Source organism: Pagrus pagrus (genome assembly GCF_965226575.1).
Source record: "Pagrus pagrus genome assembly, chromosome: 1".
In the NCBI taxonomy this organism is placed as follows: Eukaryota; Metazoa; Chordata; class Actinopteri; order Spariformes; family Sparidae; genus Pagrus; species Pagrus pagrus.
The window spans coordinates 9,043,235-9,062,335 of NC_140185.1; the positions used below are offsets into that span (position 1 = coordinate 9,043,235).

At 39.7% G+C, this 19,101-nt stretch overlaps 1 protein-coding gene across 3 annotated transcripts in view; it reads left to right on the forward strand.

The window, feature by feature from the left end:
• The window catches only part of ntrk3b (neurotrophic tyrosine kinase, receptor, type 3b), a 201,173-nt gene that overhangs the window by 70,189 nt on the left and 111,883 nt on the right, over positions 1-19,101 (forward strand). For all 3 annotated transcript variants that reach the window (XM_084361104.1, XM_084361103.1, XM_084361105.1), the window contains exon 4: positions 15,408-15,476. In XM_084361104.1, the coding sequence (XP_084217230.1) occupies positions 15,408-15,476 (69 nt within the window). The remainder of the gene's footprint in view (positions 1-15,407; positions 15,477-19,101) is intronic.

The window sequence follows — 19,101 nt, forward strand, 5'->3', positions numbered from 1 at the left end:
TGTAACCTGACCTTTCTTCATACATCTCCATGATATGTGTAGGCCAGGGCATTCACGGCAACCGCATTTTAGCAGCCAGTGCAGAAACAAAGAAGTAGTTGTCGAGTAGAGTAGTTGATTATTCACAGATGATTAATCATATACCGGTACTTTTCACCCATTAACAATAATCAATACTCATCAAAACGGTCTCAAATACAACCAGTAAAAGTGTAACTGAAGTGGACAGGACTAACCTGGGTGTTGGTGAAATAGCATGGAAGCTTTTATTGGACTTAAATGTACGTAATCCACAGAAGATGATCCACAAATGTATTTTTTATTTGTGCTGTGTGAAGTCATATCCACAGTAACATGGAGCGATTTGCAAATATGCATAACTTACTCTGTAAATAGGTAAGATCTGTTGAAAGACATTCATAAATGTGTTCCAGGATCCGCAAATATATCACTATCATCATCATCAACACAGAAATCTCAGATGAACTTTTCGAACACAGCGTCGATTAGTTCTACTAGTCGAGCAGTCGACCGATCGATCACTCTTTGAAACCCCTCATGTATGCAGCAGCTACCAAGCTGTGAGTGGCAGGCGATCATTTTCAGACAGCAACACATTATCTGAAGACGCGTCGACAGTAAATCTTCACTCCCCGCACCTCTACCTGCATTTCCATAAATTGTCATTGTTGTGTTAGTAAGTGGGGCATTGGAAAGTTGAGTGTCCTTGAGGCCAGTGTTTTTGAGCTGTCAAGGAGAAGCCGCGCTTCAGATTCAATCCTTTTTTTTCTGCTTTTCTTCCCTTTTTTAATGTAACGGAAAGGAGTGGAGACAGTCCTCATTTCACGCATCAGATTGTTAAAATACGCGAAGGCGCGTGCTGACTTGACGCCTGGGGTCACTGTCTTCCTGGCTGTCTTGCTCTTGCATGTTATATGCAGATAACAAGCTGTTTGGACGTCATATATGAAGTGTTCACTGAGCAGATGCTTCACCAAGCAGATGTATGCTTTCTGGCATTGCTTTAGGAACAATCTAATATAGGAAGCCACATGAGGCTGCAATAAAAAAACAAAAAATAACAGCTACCTTTGAAGGAATGTGGAGTGTACTTCATAAGCTAACCCTTTATGTGGCGAGAAGATCTTATTTATTTAATGTCTGTCCGTCTCGCTCAGGCAGTAAGCAGCGTTTTGTCTCCCAGAACTGCCTCAGCAGATTTAATTAAAAAAAGCGGCCTATTTCAGTTTTTGCAGTTACTGCTGTTGGTCTTCTGGTTTCCACAGTAACCAATACTCACACAGCGCATCTTGAGATGCACACTGGGAGGCTAAGACACAGTACAGCCATAGAAGGAAGGCTTGCTTTGAAATTAATGAAAGCTTCTCAATTACAACAGAGTGCTGGCAGTATGCTATGTTGGCTGGCGTGGCACATTACATTCCCGACAGAAGCAATCACACACAAGCCTCCGCGCTGTAAACATGCATGCATCATCTTATGGCGCATTAAATAACTAGAGATAAAGTTGCTGTTAGTTATTGATGTTATTGATGATTTAAACAATTCATAAAACCAAGTTATCCTCACAGATGTCCAATTTGCAAAATAAGACACATTTTTCAACATGACAGACTCCTGATAAGTGGATAATTTGTAACCTCCCACTGTGTATTAGTGTCTAGCTGTAATTTGTTAAGATGCAGAACATGCCCAGTGCTATAGAGTCAGACATAATTCCTGCTCCTGGTGATGGAAAGTAACTCTACATGTACTATTTACATTTTCTTCCTTCACTACATTTCAGAGGCAAAGCCTGTACGTTATACTCGTACGTAAAGTAACCAGAGGCAGTTTCTGGTTACTTTACGTACAAATCATATGATCATCATGTAAAATATGATGACTTGTTAAAATAGTTGACAGTATGTCTTAATTAAAATTAGCTCCACTGCTACACTTAAATGCTAATTACACATTAGGGCACTGAGTGATAGTGTTACACTGACAGGGGCCATTTCTCTGCATCATAGTAATTTACATGTGATACTTTAGTAAAAGTTGCTGATAATAGTTGCCATGCAGTGACACTGTCGGTCTGTCGGCCCACCACTCTGGTCCAGACTGAAGTATCTCAACAGCTTTATGACGAATTTCTGTGAAATTTTGCACAGACGTCGATGGTTCTCAGATGTTTTATCTCACAGACTTCAAAATTCTAGTGATTTTTCCTCGAACACCACCGTGAGGCTCTCATTTGTGGTTTTGAGTGAAATGTCTTAACAAGTATTGGATGATTTGTCCATTAAATTTCAGACACATATTCATGTCCCCATGAGGCTTTTATGAACCTTTCCCTTTTCATCGTGCAGCATCATCGGGTCAAACTTTCAATTCGACCAAAACTTTGGTCAAGGGCTGCACTAAATGGTATAAAAAATTATATCATTTTGACAGATATTGCGATGTTGATGTGTTTCACAGTTAGTGGAAAGTATAATTTTTAGATCACAATTTTCATGTTCACTGAAAAAGCTATTAAAGTCATGATGAAGTGACATCTGTTGGGGTCTGTACCAAACAAACATATTTTCTTACATCCGGAAACCAGGTTTGTAGGCAAGGACATCCCTGCAGCACGACAGTACTTCATTATAATGCTGTTTTACCTTTGGATACTATTTCAGTTAATTGTGCAGCCCTACTTTGATTTATGACCATATACCAGCAAAACAAATTACATTTACATGTTCAGTGCTAATTCCTCTCTATGGACATGCTAACACACTTGACTTAGAAGTGTCTCAGGTGGTTTCATTGGAAAGTATTAAATCAGCCTGTTAGCATTGTCACTGTGAATGTATTCGCATGCTAACGCCGGCATTCAGCTCCAAGCACTTTGCCTAAGTACAGCATGCAGAGCTGCTATCAAGGCTGAGGACTCTTGTTACCTTTAACATTTTATTTTCACCATGTGGTATTGCTACTTCTACTTAAGTGAAGAAACTTCCCATCATTTGTATTCAGGTATTCAAACATGTTTGCAAATTAGGTTTTTCAATGCTCTACAGCACTATAGACCAGTGTTGTAGTCAAGACCACTTAAAGCGAGACCAAGTCAAGACCAAGACCAAGGCAGGGTGAGACTGAGTCAAGACCAATACCAAGATTAGGGACCTGCAAACCACAGGCACTCCTAGAATTGATGTGAAAGATCCATATTCACATGAAAACACGTGAAACCCTTAGAAAATCTTGATAAAATGATCAAAACCATTGTCATTTAACACTCCTTTTCCATGTTTTACCATCGACCTAACACAACATCAAGCACAGTATGTATCTAACAATTATATATTACAGTGATATCCCCGCAGTTGTTATCTTGACTGGAAATACATTCCAGAGTCCTCTTTGTCTGAGACCGAGACAAGGCCGAGCAAAAATGTAGTCTATTCTGAGACGAGACCTTCAAAAAGTGGTCTTGAGACCAAGACTGATCTAAAGTACGACAGCACTACTATAGACACTGAATCTACATCAGGACTGCTCCCAATGTTCCCTGAGGGCAAAGGTGAACAAAATGAAATGCTTCCAAACGTTTGTCTTGGGGAAGTCTATTAAGAGTTCAGCAAGTCTGCAGGAAATAGTGAGATTTCTGCAATAGGTCCCCCTGCAGCCTCTGACAGGGACACAGGACTCCCCCGCTACACATCTAGATGATAAGAGCTTTGATTGCACCAGCCTTCAGTGCTCTAAAGAGTTATGTCTGTTTCCTCCCAGCTCCCTTGGCTGTTGTCTCCGTTATTGGTGGGGAGAAAGAAACAATCATTGTGGCAAAGACTGAAACAAGAGTAATGCCTGCGGCTCGGTAGAAATGTTTTAATTAACAGAAACAATGTTTAATCCAGTCCTCGGGACAGTGGAATTACAAATGGGCACAGCAGAAGCCCAGCGTTGCACTCTGGTCTGGCAGCCAGCTCCAGGCAGCAGTGGATTTGGATGCAGGTCCGCTTCGTATGAATGCCTCGATCACTTCTCTGAAACCTCTGGATTATGACTAAAAAGCACTCAGCTAGTCAGGCTCACAGCAAGGGATTTAAGGAGTCCTGCTTTGGGGAAAGGGGCCAAAAACACATTGGCTTCTTCAATTTCTTGCCCTTGACTACCTTCATGTCTTTATTTTCTGGATGGACATTATTGGAAGTCTGAAGTCTCTTATTGGGTTTTTTGAACCCAATAACCTAAATGACCTGCTCAGAGTCTTGCCTTAACATATTGGGGGCTACTTTTCCATTAGGGACGCTGACGTTTCACAGCGCAGGAAACAATTATAACATCGAATGTATTTACTCTAATCACGCTCTGTCGACTTGCTCGCTTGCTGCTTGGAAAAACAAGGCCAGAAGAGAGGCTGAGAACGTTTCTCGCAGTCGTCTGAAGAAAAATACTCCCGGGTGTCTTTATTGGTGTTTTAATCAACTCTAACATTTTATCGATTTCAGCAAGAGGCTTTTCATAAAGCAGCAGGCCAGAACAGGTTGGCAGTGTGTACCTTCAGCTGAACAAGCAGCAAACTTTTCTCCATAGGAACGCTGAGCCCCACTTCACTCGCAGAAAAAGTCCACTAAAACTCCCGCTACCTACTCCTTCCTCTCCCCGCTGTTTGTCTGCCGGAACAAAGACACTTTTGCGTTGCATTTCATCTGAGGCTCTGCATATTTCATCTACATAATTAACAAACGCAATCAGCATTATGGCTGAAAGGTTTGAGAGTACCTGTGGCAATGCTGTCAGCCCAGTGGCGGTTCTGTCTCTGCTTGTCTCATTAGATTGATGACAATTTTCATTACATTACTCCGTCATCATATTAACATCTCCATCCCTATCTGGAAAAATAATCAGAATCATGGCTTAAAGGCTTCGTTCTCTTGTGTCTTGGAACGTTGACTCACATCTCTCCTTTGCAATCAGCAGCACAGATGGATGACGGTGCACAACATTGTCTTGCATTAATTACACCGACAAACTGAAAGCTCAAATGATATTGCGGGGACATATTCCAGTAACTTAACCATAATGGTACTAACCTGACTTAATGGCTCAGTGAGCTCCGTTGTGAGGTGTCAGGCCTTTCATTGCTGGCTCACAACCCTTTTCATTTCATCTCCTTTCGTTCATGTCACTACCTTTTGGTATCAACCAATGCAGAAATAACACAAAAATGCTGCTTAGAGATTAGAATCAGCCAAACAAAGCTACTAACACTGAGACTAATTTGTTGGTGTTATCATTGCTGATAGCAGGATTTATAAAAAGATACAGAAAAGGCAGGATTAAATCCTTATTAAAGTAATCATTCCCTGTCATTCACAGCTGTTGCTCGATTTAAGGTAAGAGATATTACGGACTGTTGTTAATGTATGAGTCACCATGAGGCCTTTGTTTTTCACGGAGTAGTTATTGGTCTTAAGATAAAGTCATTCATCCTCCAATATTGAATGAGTCAGGTAGCCATTTTTTTGTACTGAATGAATGTGTAGTTTATCATTTTTTAATTATGGAGCTGATGTGTGGGGGCTTATTGACTCTCATGATGGCAATGTTGGCCAGTCCAACGCTTTGGTTCCAATTGGCAATCCCCAAAACTAAGGTTGAACTAGTACTGGTCTTAAACAAGTATCCAGTACAGATGATGTACTTTTAATGAGTAGAATGTGTCGATATGCCTCATTGATTAACTGACTGAAATGTACTCACTCAAGCTCTGGTTATACTTTTCTAATAAATAATAAATGTAGCAACTTCTGATCAATGTGAGATATGGATGCAGATATTTGTGTACTCGCTCATCCCAATCCAAGACTATTGAACTATTTGGCATGAAATTTTTGTAGTGACATTAAATAAGCCCGGGGAAGGAAGACGACTGACTCTGGCGATCCCTTAACGTGTAATCTAGAGCTACTTTTATTGGCCCTTTTCAATTTTTAATAAAAGATCTCAACAATAACTCTCCCTGGTTAAAAGCAAATGCCAGCATGCTAATATGCTAAACAAAGATGATCAACATATGATATCTGCTAATAATCAGCATGTTAATATTGTAATTGTGGACATCAGGGGTGTAATGGCACACAAAAGTGTTCAGTATGTACGTACTGTTCACACAAAGTCATTAGAGAGACAAAAGACATGAATAAACAACTGAAGTGAAAAAAGGAATCGGGTTCATGTAGTACAGAGATGAGAGACACCCTTCACTTGTGGTCAGTGAGTCTGTTTTGCTTATGGCTAACTAGGGGTAGGGCTGTTGTGGGTGTATCAACAGTTCAGTAGTTAAATGCAGTTAAATCCAAATATCCATCGGAACACTTCCATGAGCTTCTCATCCAAAGCTGCTATTATACTTTTGACAAACAGTTGGACTCATTAAAACAGCTCAGGGTTATGTAGCTTGCTCAAGGGTACTTTGATAGGAGTTCCAGTTTCATTTTATTTAACCCGGTTGGATGTGGAGGAGGAATAAACAGGTTTAAAAGCAGATGAGAGGAATTCTGGTGAAAGATTAGCACGACACATGCACACACATACCACAACCAGAGGATTTCTCTGAGATTAAAGAATCAACTATTTTTATCCCTGTTCCCCAGAGCCAACCTTACCTATGTTTGATGCAGATTTGGGGCGAATAATGTTCTCGATTATAATGAAGTGAGGGCTGTTTGAAGTTTCTCCTTGGCTGTTGGTCCAAATGAATTCTATATGGTGCCTCCAACACCCTTTATGGATCTCACCCACCGCCCCCAACCCCCCACTCCCCACCACCTGGTTTGCAGTTGTGATTGAACTGCCTAACGAGGGACATTTTTAGCACATTCACTCCAATACGAGCATTGACGCACATCCCTTATGAGATGTATTTATTCTCCTTCGTAAATGACTTACAGTTTATGAGGTAGTCCAATCTCAGATGTTTCATTAAACAGAAGATAAATATGTTGCAGTTAATGATAATTCCCACATTTATGAGCTTCCCTCATGGGCCAACCAGTAACTGAAGGTTTACCAACAATGACACGTAATGTCAACTAGCCTCTGTTGCAGCACTCTGTTGTGAGGACGACAGTGTGTGCTGAATGACTAACTAGAGAGGGATGTGATAAAAGACAAACTTCATTTACTTTGTGCAAATTATTCAATTTTTAATTACGCTCTACATTCTGGCATTAATAAATCATTATCTCATTGATTTTGGGACGTTTGGGTAATTACTGTAAACAAATGAGACTGTCACTGAGTAGCCTGTCAGCTTCTGCGATGCATTTAACATAAAGTGTCCCCAGGTTAGATCGTGCCAACATCATTTGGGTTTCTTTTAAAACTTAAAGGAGGACAAGTGAAAGGGAGATCCGCTTGTGTGTGGCAAATCATTTTAGGAGATCTGGAGAGACCTCAGGAAGTGAAGGGGCCATAGGCTTCCTAACAGGTTGTCTTTTTCTTACATCAGAAAAGCATCTTTCTCACAAAAAATGTCATAATAATCAATAAAGACAAACTGTATATAATCTACCATGTTTAATACAATTAATCATAGCCTAAGAAATCACAAAAGTGATTTGTTTAATGTCAAAACAAATAATGCGTAAAACACAAAACACACTATAAACCCAACATGTTAGCAAACAAATGTTTTCTTTCATCCAGCAGACACTGAGTGACAGCATTAATTTGTTGTTTCTCGAAGTTGTTTCTTGAAATGGGAGATCCTGTGGATTTTCTGGGGGGAACAGTCTTGATTCTGGCCACCTGCCGAATGTATTCACTCTCCTCTTAGCTCTGTTTCAGTTTACACCAACTCCTGAGAGAAATATCCTGCTCTTGAGTTGCTAGAACTTCATTTTTTGGGTTAGCATAGTGTTTATCAGAACTGTTTTGATGAAAACAGCTGCCTGCCTTATGTTTATGTTTATTTAAGGATCCCTATCAAAAGTCTCCTCTCTAGTCTCTTGTCCTTCTGGGGTCCAGAACATAAAAATATAATACAGGCATGCAATAAGAAAGTACAGACTAAGTGTACTGTAACTTGCCCACCTGTGGCTGGAAACCAGCTTGAGAGCAGTAAGACTGAACCAAAACAGTAAACTAAAATGCTCCTTAGAGCTGAGGGGAACTTCAGATAATTCTCTGTTGTATTGCAGGGAGTCATTTGATCCATTGTTGATACAAAAATGTAGGTATTGCCCATATTTAAAGGGGTTTTGTTCTTATTTTTTTGATTGCCAGTAGAGAGATGACAGGAAGTAAGGGACGAGGCAGAGCAGGAATGACATGCACTAAAATCCCTGGCTGGATGCAAACTGGGGACACTGTCGGTCATGGTCGAACCCTCAGAAAGGGTAGCTTTTATGTGTGATAGTTGCAGAGCTACTCAAGTCATGATGGGACATGTTTTAGTGCACTATATACTCAGCCGAGTCTCCTCTGGAATTACATTCATATGGGATGGTACTACAGTAAAGTACTTATGTCCAATGCTAGTAGTCATCAAAAACTCAAGAAGCAGTGGGACATTACAGCCCATGCTCACTTTCAACGCATCAAATATTGCAGTCTGGTCAGAGGCCATGCAATTCTAAGTTTGACACTATAGTTACCCCTCTAGCGTGACTTCTTGAAATGCCCCTTGTCGTATTAGGAGTGACTGTGTTGGGGAGTGGTCAGGTGATTAGATGGGTCAGACCTTGGGCTTTACCTCCTGAAAATGGGGGTCGCATCCCATTTGTCACCAAGAGTCAAGAAGGATTTCTTTTTCAAGTTATGTAGCATAAGTCAGTTAATGTATGTAAATGATTAGTTTCGTCACTCATGTTAGTGTAAATTACAACACTGAACATAGTTATTTTAATCCAAAGTATGATCTTTTCCTAAACCTAGCTGAGTAGTTCTGGTGCCTAACCTTAACTGAGTAGTTTTGGTGCCTTAACTTAACAGAGTAGTTTTGATGCCTAAACTTAACAGAGTAATTTTGATACCTAAACTTAACTGAGTAGTTTTGGTGCCTAAACTTAACTGAGTAGTTTTGATACCTAAACTTAACTGAGTAGTTTTGATACCTAAACTTAACAGAGTAGTTTTGATGCCTAAACTTAACTGAATAGTTCTGGTGCCTAAACTTAACTGAGTAGTTTTGATACCTAAACTTAACTGAGTAGTTTTGATACCTAAACTTAACAGAGTAGTTTTGGTGCCTAAACTTAACTGAGTAGTTTTGTTGCCTAAACTTAACTGAATAGTTTTGGTGCCTAAACTTAACAGAGTAGTTTTGATACCTAAACTTAACAGAGTAGTTTTGGTGCCTAAACTTAACTGAGTTGTTTTGTTGCCTAAACTTAACTGAATAGTTTTGTTGCCTAAACGTAACTGAATAGTTTTGGTGCCTAAACTTAACAGAGTGGTTTTGTTGCCTAAACTTAACTGAGTAGTTTTGCTGCCTAAACTTAACTGAATAGTTTTGGTGCCTAAACTTAACTGAATAGTTTTGGTGCCTAAACTTAACTGAGTAGTTTTGATGCCTAAACTTAACTGAGTAGTTTTGATACCTAAACTTAACAGAGTAGTTTTGATGCCTAAACTTAACTGAATAGTTTTGTTGCCTAAACCTAACTGAGTAGTTTTGGTGCCTAAACTTAAAAGAGTATTTTTTTTGCCTAAACTTAACTGAATAGTTTTGGTGCCTAAACTTAACTGAGTAGTTTTGATGCCTAAACTTAAATGAGTAGTTTTGATGCCTAAACTTAACATAGTAGTTTTGATGCCTAAACTTAACTGAATAGTTTTGTTGCCTAAACCTAACTGAGTAGTTTTGTTGCCTAAACTGAACTGAGTAAGTTTGTTGCCTAAACTTAACTGAATAGTTTTGGTGCCTAAACCTGACAGGTTGGGAGTGACAACATTTTGAACAGTATTATAGTTCAGTACAGATAAACATGTTTTATAAAAAACCATCAATTTTAATTTTAACCATAGCCATTTACCACAGTTCAGTAAGAGCCACTTGGATGAAGGGAGCGGGAAGATTTGGTTGAAAAGAGTCTGCCAAGGTGTTTTAAATAGATTAGGTGAGGTATAATTTAGGGCTAAAGTGATGTGTTTTTCATGGCTTGGATTTGGAGGAATGCTGCTTCCTGGAACGACAACAACTGACGGTAACTGTTCTCAGTAATTTGCATTAAAATGTTAATTAAGCAATAGTCAGATCTGAGTCAGAGGTTGGAGGCCCCAGATAATATCCCCAAAGAGCTAAGAGGGAGAAGGAAGGAGGTGAAGATATTTCAAATGAGCACTTTCCGCCTGAGACAGAGGCATTTCTGGTATGGTTGAATATGCATATCAACATAGGTTCAGTACTCTATCACTATGTGCATTCAGGCAGGATACATGCAGTGGGATTTAGCTGCAGAAGGGATAGGTGCATTGGAGCGGTAGACCATGAGATGCATGGTTACTGGGTGGGATGAAAAGCATGAAATAAGTTCTGAGGGAGACACATACAGAAGGCTGGAGTGGGAAAGACTGGTCATATTAGTAGCATATACCTGTGTATTTTTCACCGTGGAGTTCATATTTTAGCTTTGACCTTCCAGCTATAGGACGGTTCCGAGGTTGTAGCGAGTTCAACCTTTGCAAATGAGGGGAACCGTTTATTTTGGGAATCCCTTTGGTGATAAGCGGTAGTGGCTTTGATGTTCCAGGCACCGGATCAACATAATAAATACGGAAAGTGCCGAATAATGCAAAACCGAATGCTGACAGTCTTCTTGGAGAGTATTTCCAGGTAAAGAGGCTTTTTTCTGGGTGTTTGGATGAACAAAAGCTTGACTGAGAACTTGACTGCAGGCTGAATCTCTGTTGTGTTGCATCAGCCAGAGATAGAGAGAGGCAGAATGAATGTGTATTCTCATAAAACAAGTTTGTCTTTCATGTCATGCTGTAATTACCCTTTTAAGTAGTGTGAAACATGCTATCTCCTGAATTGTACACAATGTACTGCTAGCTTGGTGCTAGAGACAACTGATGGCCTAGATCAAAGTTTCCTTAATGCAAAGTTTAATATAAACTGCACATGGCTGCTGTAGAAGTCTCTCCAGATCCACTCTCTCTAAATGTCAGCTTTTCAGGATGGAAGAAAAACAACTATTTTTAAGATTGACACCCATGATATTTTAAAGTTACACATCATATTTTTAAAAGGTGTTTTTGCAGCTTACAGTCGTCAACGTTACTCATAACATAAAGGGCTCGGAGACAGGAGAAACAAAATATCTCTTCCTAAGTGTTAAAAATGAACAGAAGTAAGAAGGAAGCAATTAGTTGATATTGCTGCAGCAAATATTAGCAGCTTCTCCTCAGAATGACAGATGACGAATAGATTTTCCGACGTCCATACTGCTGATCCGCTGCGACACCTCGCTCAGTGGCTGTCTGGTTCTCCTCTGCGTGGTCCTGAATGTCAATCTGCAGAGCTCCCCCACACTCAGACAGTAGCTACCAGTGATGCTGCACTAATTAGCCAACCCTCTCGAGTAGCCAGGCCCTCCCAATGGCATCTGTGCCAAACAGAATTATTAAAGAAGGAGGGAGGAGGAGTTGCACCTCCTCTGCAGAGGAGCAAACACCCAGGTTCAGTTTAGCATTCACTTCGTCGCCCTCTGGCTGGGGAGCCGACGCCGTCATCAATATTAACACCTAGATACATCCGCCGCTGTAACGCATATTTTTTACCCCAACCTAATGAAAATTTCATGTGAATCACATAATTATAATTCCTTATTTAAATGAGCACTGTCTGAGGAGGGGAGATGATTTGTGTGCTGAAAAACAGTTGCGTGTCTGCTTTAGTGTATATGTGTGAGTCTGTCGGGGTGGGTGGTATACGTCCTTGCAGGCCTGGAAACAGAGCTACCTATCATATAAATAGATTAATTTTCTACACCGCTAATTTTTTAATTTAATAATCATCGGCCCCCCTCTCCACAGCGCTCGGCCTTCCTCACCCCCTGTCTTCTGGCATTCCGTTGGCTTTGATGGCTTATTTGCTGATTTGTTTATATATTTATTAATTCATTTACCCCCCTCAATCCAATTTTAGCTGACATTTCTTGTCGGGATGCGAAGGATGACCTTTGAAAACAGAACACTTCCTGCCAGAGATGTGAAGGAGGTCTCACTCTCTCTGCTCAGAAAACACTCCTCTCTTCTCTTCTCTTCTCTTCTCTTCTCTTCTCTTCTCTTCTCTTCTCTTCTCTTCTCTTCTCTTCTCTTCTCTTCTCTCCTCTCCTCTCCTCTCCTCTCCTCTCCTCTTCTCTTCTCTTCTCTTCTCTTCTCTTCTCTTCTCTTCTCTTCTCTTCTCTTCTCTCCTCTTCTCTTCTCTTCTCTTCTCTTCACCTTATTAGCCACATTTACAGCTACAGTTAGCGTCTTCATGTGCATTTCATAAGAAATTTGCATAATTGTGAATAAACCTGAATCTAACTGGCACAGAACAATAAAGTTGTAAAAATGAAACAATAGTTTGACATTTTTGGGGAATAAGCATATTTTATTTCTTGCTGAGAGTCAGATTTATCTCACCTCTAGTTATATCTGTCAAGTTATTATTGGCCTACAGTTATAGCGAACAGGTGGTTAGTTTAACTTAGCATAAAGACTATAAATGGGAAACAACTAGCCTGAATTTATCCAAACAAAATCTGACCCAAAGTGTAAAAATGACAGCTTGTGCTTTAACACTTATGCTAAACTAAGCCAAGCTAACTTACTGCTTACTGTAGACCTACAGACATGAAAGTGTTATCATTCGTCTCATCCGAATCTCAACAAACAAAGTGAATCAGCCTATTTCCCTAAACATCAAACTATTGCTTTAGATGGATCCGTATCCAAGTTAAGATGAATTTATCAGTATTTTTAGTTTTTGTGTTGTTTTCTAGCTCCAAGCTAGCATTGCAAAAAGAACACGAGCACAACAACACAAGTCTGTGAGCACTGAATAAAGGGGATGAAGGTGATATCCTTCACAGATTATGTATTGTATTTATTTTGTATGACACATTTATGTTTTCAAGGATGAACATGAGCAATGAATGAACACATCACTGTGAACACTCCTAGGCTAAATTTTCAGCAATAAATGTTATACAACTTTTCATCAGTTTTATGTTTTTCAACAATTTCTCTCATTGTCTTATTCGTGTGTGTGTGTGTGTGTGTGTGTGTGTGTGTGTGTGTGTGTGTGTGTGTGTGTGTAGTTATACAATTTTGTCAGGTGTTTTGTGTCTGCAGGTATTTCATTGATTAATACTGTGCCATTTTTATTTGTACTTTTGGTGGTTGTTTTGTTAATTAGAACCCCGGGAAGACTAGGAACCACTCTGTGGAAGCTAATGGGGATCCAATAGAGAAGAATAAAGAATAAAGCATGTGGTTCCAGGGGGTCTCGCAAAATATATTTATATATTTGTGGTGATTTACTAAATAGAATTGATTTCATTTGAAATCTTGTATACAGTTATGAAAGATATAAACAACAACCACTTCAGATGAAGGTCTGTGGTCTGATGTGTCTATCTGAGGACCTAACAGGTCTGTTTGGAGTCCTGTGGTGTAATGTATGTATATCTGAAGCTCTTCAGCCTGACAGGTGTCTATTTCAGGGTCTGTCATCTGACGTGTGTCTATTTGGAGACCTGTGGTATAAATGGATGCCTATTTTGGGGTGTGTGATTTGACGTAAGTGTTGAGCGCCCCTGCTCTGCATCACCTAACGAGCTGCTGTTTGCTCACCCACCCTTTCCTTCTCTCTCTATCCCTGTAATGTATTCTCTCAGTGTATAATACAGTCCCTTTGGGACCACAGGTTTTTCTCCGGGAGGTGAAATTTCATGCATCATCTTTACATATCCTCACACACATCCCCCCGTATTCAGAGCGGCAGTGCGTTCGCACAAGCACATATTTCAAGGTGACAGTATTTAACCAGTTTGTGAGCGGTTTCATGCAGATGTGCTTCTGTGGGTTTTACCTGTGTGTATCTGTACATCTGTGTGTTTCTGTAGGTGTGTGTGTTTGCATGTGCACATGTAGCAGCATGTGTGCATTTGTGATATCACAGGAAATAAGAAAGACCTGCAACATCCTCAGCTCCCTGTTGCCATGGAGACACTTCTGGTTACAGGAGTATCTAATAGGCCTTCCATACAAATTAACCTACTATAGCGTGTGTGTGTGTGTGCGTGCGTGTGTCAATCATGTATGTAAATGGGTTGATTTTTTCAAGATCCTATAAATATTAGCTGCTGCTTGCTTATATAATGCTTTATTTTGATAAAAAATGAAATTGCAATATTTATCTATTTCATTATTTTCACATTGTTTATAATATTTCGGTTACACATTTACATGGTGTGTCTTATCTCATTATACATGCGCTCTCCTGCATGTCTCACTTCAGTTAGTAGCTGGCAGGATGACTCCTTGCTGCCCTTATAGACACTGTGAGCTGTGATATCATGTGTGGCATTCAATGTCACAATAACGTGCAAAGAATATGCATCATTACGTGAGTGCGTTCAGCTGAAGCTACCCATCCACATCAGATAAAACAAATAGATCAGACGTTACTCTTTCATTTCCCTCTCATGATGTAATACAGTACATTAATGCAGCACGGGCTGATAATAGGATGTGATAGTGTACTTTATGACATAATGCTGTGTTAATTCTCCCTCAGAGAGGCTGTATTTCTTAATAGCTGTATAGACAGATGCCTGATGTCCATATTTAACTGGTTCTGGTCACATCACTTCTAGGTCTCTGGCTATTTGTTATTGAATTTGGTGGCTTCCTGAGCCGGAGGGGTTCCTTAAGTCAATTGAATTATTTGACTTGAAAGCGGTCAACTTTCTTTTATTGAGTTGGCTGAGCCCTGAAGCTCCACACAGCCAGGCCTGTTCCCTTTCTTTGTCATTAGTACTTTGCCTTTTTTCAGCCATCAATGCAGCCCTGTATATCTAGCTTCCCCATTTTCTTATCTTATTTGAGTTTAATCCATTTTATTTTGCTGATTTTAGCGATTTAGTAATGTTTCCTTGCAGATGCACACTGCAGTGCTGTAGGTCTAAGTACACAATGATGTAATGAATTTCACCTGAAAAGCAATACGGTAAAATGTCAAAATGACCCAGAGGAAGATCTGCTAATTGGGTTTCTGAATCTAAAGGACATCAAACTTCATACACGAGGAGTTGGTAAACAGCAATCAAAAAAAAACCAAACAGAACAGAAACAGAACAGACATGAGTTCATAATTCATTCTAACTTTCTCTTTGTTTGTCTTTCCTCCGCAGAAACTTGTCAAAGAATCCTCTCACCACTCTGTCATGGCAGCTCTTCCAGCACCTCCAACTCTCCGAGCTGTAAGTCTTCTCTCCTCGTCTGATCTCTCTCTTTGGCTGTTGTTTGTATTTTATTACAGCCATTTATCATTGCTCCCTGTGCACTATCTGCCACAATACAAATTGTCTTCGCCGCGCGCCATTATAATTCCTGTCTTTGTTGTACAAAACCTCTCATTTGTCTGAGCACATGTAAAAGATTGAACCTATAGGCGGTATGGTAGCTCTGTGATCGTATAAGTCATTTGTTGACTTAATTAACCCACACAAAGGAAATGTAATGGCCTGGTAGGAGGAGGGAGTCTAACCCCATTTTCTTGTTTGTTATGAATATTTCAGCGATCATTGTGTTTATGAAATGAGTTTGCTCTTTCACCACCAAGGAGAACATTGCGATGTCGACCCGCTTGTAATTTACACATCATTATGCCTGTCAGCACTGTCCATCATTTGAACCTTCGCTGTGCTCTGAACACAGAGCACTTCCTGCGCCTCCTGGCATATAAAGCCGAGGTATAGCAGGATGCGATACACGACTATTTCAAGCAGGCCTCCTTATTGTTCTATTTTCAGAGGTAGAAGCAGGGCGGGTCCTCTGAGAGCACGACACAATGCTGATCTGGGGTAGTCCTGTTGCTGTACGCAGCAGAGCGGAGGGAAAGCCCTGCTTACACTGACACTATAGTTTTACGTTTTAGGTTTTTAGCTTATGCTGTCATCCTGAGGAAAATGTATGCCTCGCACATGCAGGACCACCGATATTACACAACGCACACTCTTATCCTGTGTAGGAAGCAGTTCACACCAGACCCCATACCAGTGCTCCACAAGTGTCGCCTCGCTGTGGGCCCTCGTCACAGGCAGATGGGCGTCTGAATCCCTCATTGTCCCTGTTATTGGGTTGTGAATTTCATACTTCACTGGATCGGAGAAGTTCTGTACTTTTGTTGTCTTATACCAGCTGTCCAATCCTGACTTTGGGGAAGCTAGATTAGCCTTTAGCCTTTTTGATTGCTGCCGCTACTGCAGTGTCTCAGCTATGTTCCAGATGAACAGCATATTCTGTAATCTATAATATTTACTGCTGGAAAAGGTACTTCACAATATCCCATGCCAACATCTCAGTGTAAAAATACTCAATTACATGTAAAGTTTAGCTTTTCCATAATAATAAATACTTAAAACTTAATACTAAAACTTATTTTTCAATCAACATCTTACTGTAAGTTTACAGCAGGCCACATGAACACACCAATTACCAATTATTCTGTCTTTTTTATTTTAAAGTGTCCGACATTTGGTGTTTCTAGATTCTTAAATTAAAACTTAAAGGGTTTGAAGCGTTTCGTTGTCATGTATGATAGTAAATGAAGTGACAATTTGGGCTCTGGGAAATTGTGTGTTGTGACATTTTACAGACATTTTACATAATTCATTGATTTATCATGAAAATAATTGCAGATTAAATGATAATGAAAACATATGCAGAAGTCACGGCAGTGGGGAGTACTGCTGCACATGTGAAGTGAGTAGTAGTAAGTAGTATAAAGCCTTTAGTGGCTCCAGAAGAAGTTGCATGACATCTCCAGTGATGTCACTCAGTGGCCAAGTTGCATTGTGACTAATGTAGGCACCAGGTTTTAAAAAGCAGTCCAGTGGTCCAGCGTTGCACTACTATGAGACTGTTGGACTCATTATGAGTCATTTTTTTCTTACTTTTCAAAACTTGGTGCCTACATTACCCACAATGCAACAGCCACTGAGTGACTTCACCGGAGGCAATTTATCAGATTACATGTAGCTTCCTCTTCAGCCAGGCTCTCAAAATACTTTATACTACTTTTTCTCTCATACAGAAGAACTCTGCAAGACCTGTAAACACATTTTATATGTAACAGTGGTGGACTTTTGCCACCTTTGGTTTCCCCCTCAGGAATTGCTCTTGAGAAATCTTTCTGCTTATTCCCATCTTTTTTTTTGTAGAAATATTTTGAAATTTTTTTTTTTCTTTTAAGCGAAAATGAATATTTCACCTAAAATTGGAGCTAGGTCTGCGGAGGCTTTAAATAAAAGGGCAGTAGTTTTATTAGTCGTGTGCTCATGATTAGTGTAAGTATGCAAATGGCATATTATAAAAACAAAAACATTTCTTATTGAATTATTGGATTCATGTGTAAACAGCATCTAGTAGTTTAGTGGTTCAATCTATAGTGATTTATTACCAAGCTGATAATGACTTTTTAGCCATTGAACACATTGTATAGTGCATCTCTCATTTCATCCTTTTATACAAGAAAACCGAGCTCAGGATCATTTTGCCTGCAGAGACACTGATATAACAGTTAGACGACTTTACATTCCTAGACAGAAATAACAAAAATAACTAGCCCAGCTCCTTCCTTAACTGGATCTGCATTTAAGCTCACAGGGCATGGTTTGCTCTGATGTGCAATCCTATTTCTTCTTAAGCAACCATTTTAGATGCGTACAAATGGTGTCTTTGTTGTTCTACATGAAAAGCAGGGCCAGGGTGATGCCCATGCCTCCTAGGGAATGCTGATGAGGAGTGAGGGTTTATGTCTATTCCATTTGGTGTGTTTGGTTAAGAGGTGTCAGTTGGAGTGGCGTGGCGGCACAGACGTGGGCCGAGGCGTTATGCAAGAAGGAAGCCATGTGGAATCAGGCCTCGCTAATAGGAAATGAGTCACTCTATCATGGGCAGAGTCGGCGACGTGGCCCCGACATCATTACTTTCTTCTCTGTGTCTATGTGCTCACCCAAACCGTATTAGCTTGGTGAGTGCCAATCATTCAATCATGCCAAATGAAGCGCACTCACCGGGCGGCTATTGCCTTTAATTATTAGGATGAAACACAATGCAGTATCAATGATAAGTGGCCACCCGCACTGCTGAACCACACTGATATTATGTAAATATAGGAAGATCAAACCGGCTGAAATAATTTCCGTTTTATGTGACGAAAGGAGAGCATGGGCCTTTGCCATAGAGCCGTCGCTACACCCTGTTATCTCAGTCACTCTGGGCCCTGTTATTGTAATTGTGTTTCATTTTTTAACAATGAAAGGGGACAAATTTCAAAGCTGCAACATGGTGAAGGTGACCTGCAATGAATATCAGATGTACACATATGTAGCTCTTTAAGCCTGGAGTTCGCAAATGTTAAAATAATGATGCTGTCATTGATTCATTCATTGTACATTTTACACAAGTCCACTGTCTCTGCTTCCACAACTTTCAGTGAAAAATGAGGGAGAATGGTTGGCACACAGACAATGGGAGGGCTTTAATGGCCATATATATATATATATATATATATATATATATATACACACACAAATAATTGTAGACCTAAATAAATGAATACATTCTTAATTATATTTAAAAAATGCAAAAAAATAATGAATAAATAGTTACCCTCATTTCCCCTCAATTTAAATGCTGAAATAAATACTTCAATAATTAATTATATAATTTAATACTTAATTGTCACCATAAATACATAAGTCACAAAGTACATGAAAAAATAAATATATAATGTTAAACTTTTAATTGTTAATATATTTTATTTATTTTCTCTTTTGTATATTTTATTTATTGCATATCTATTTATGCATTTATTATTTA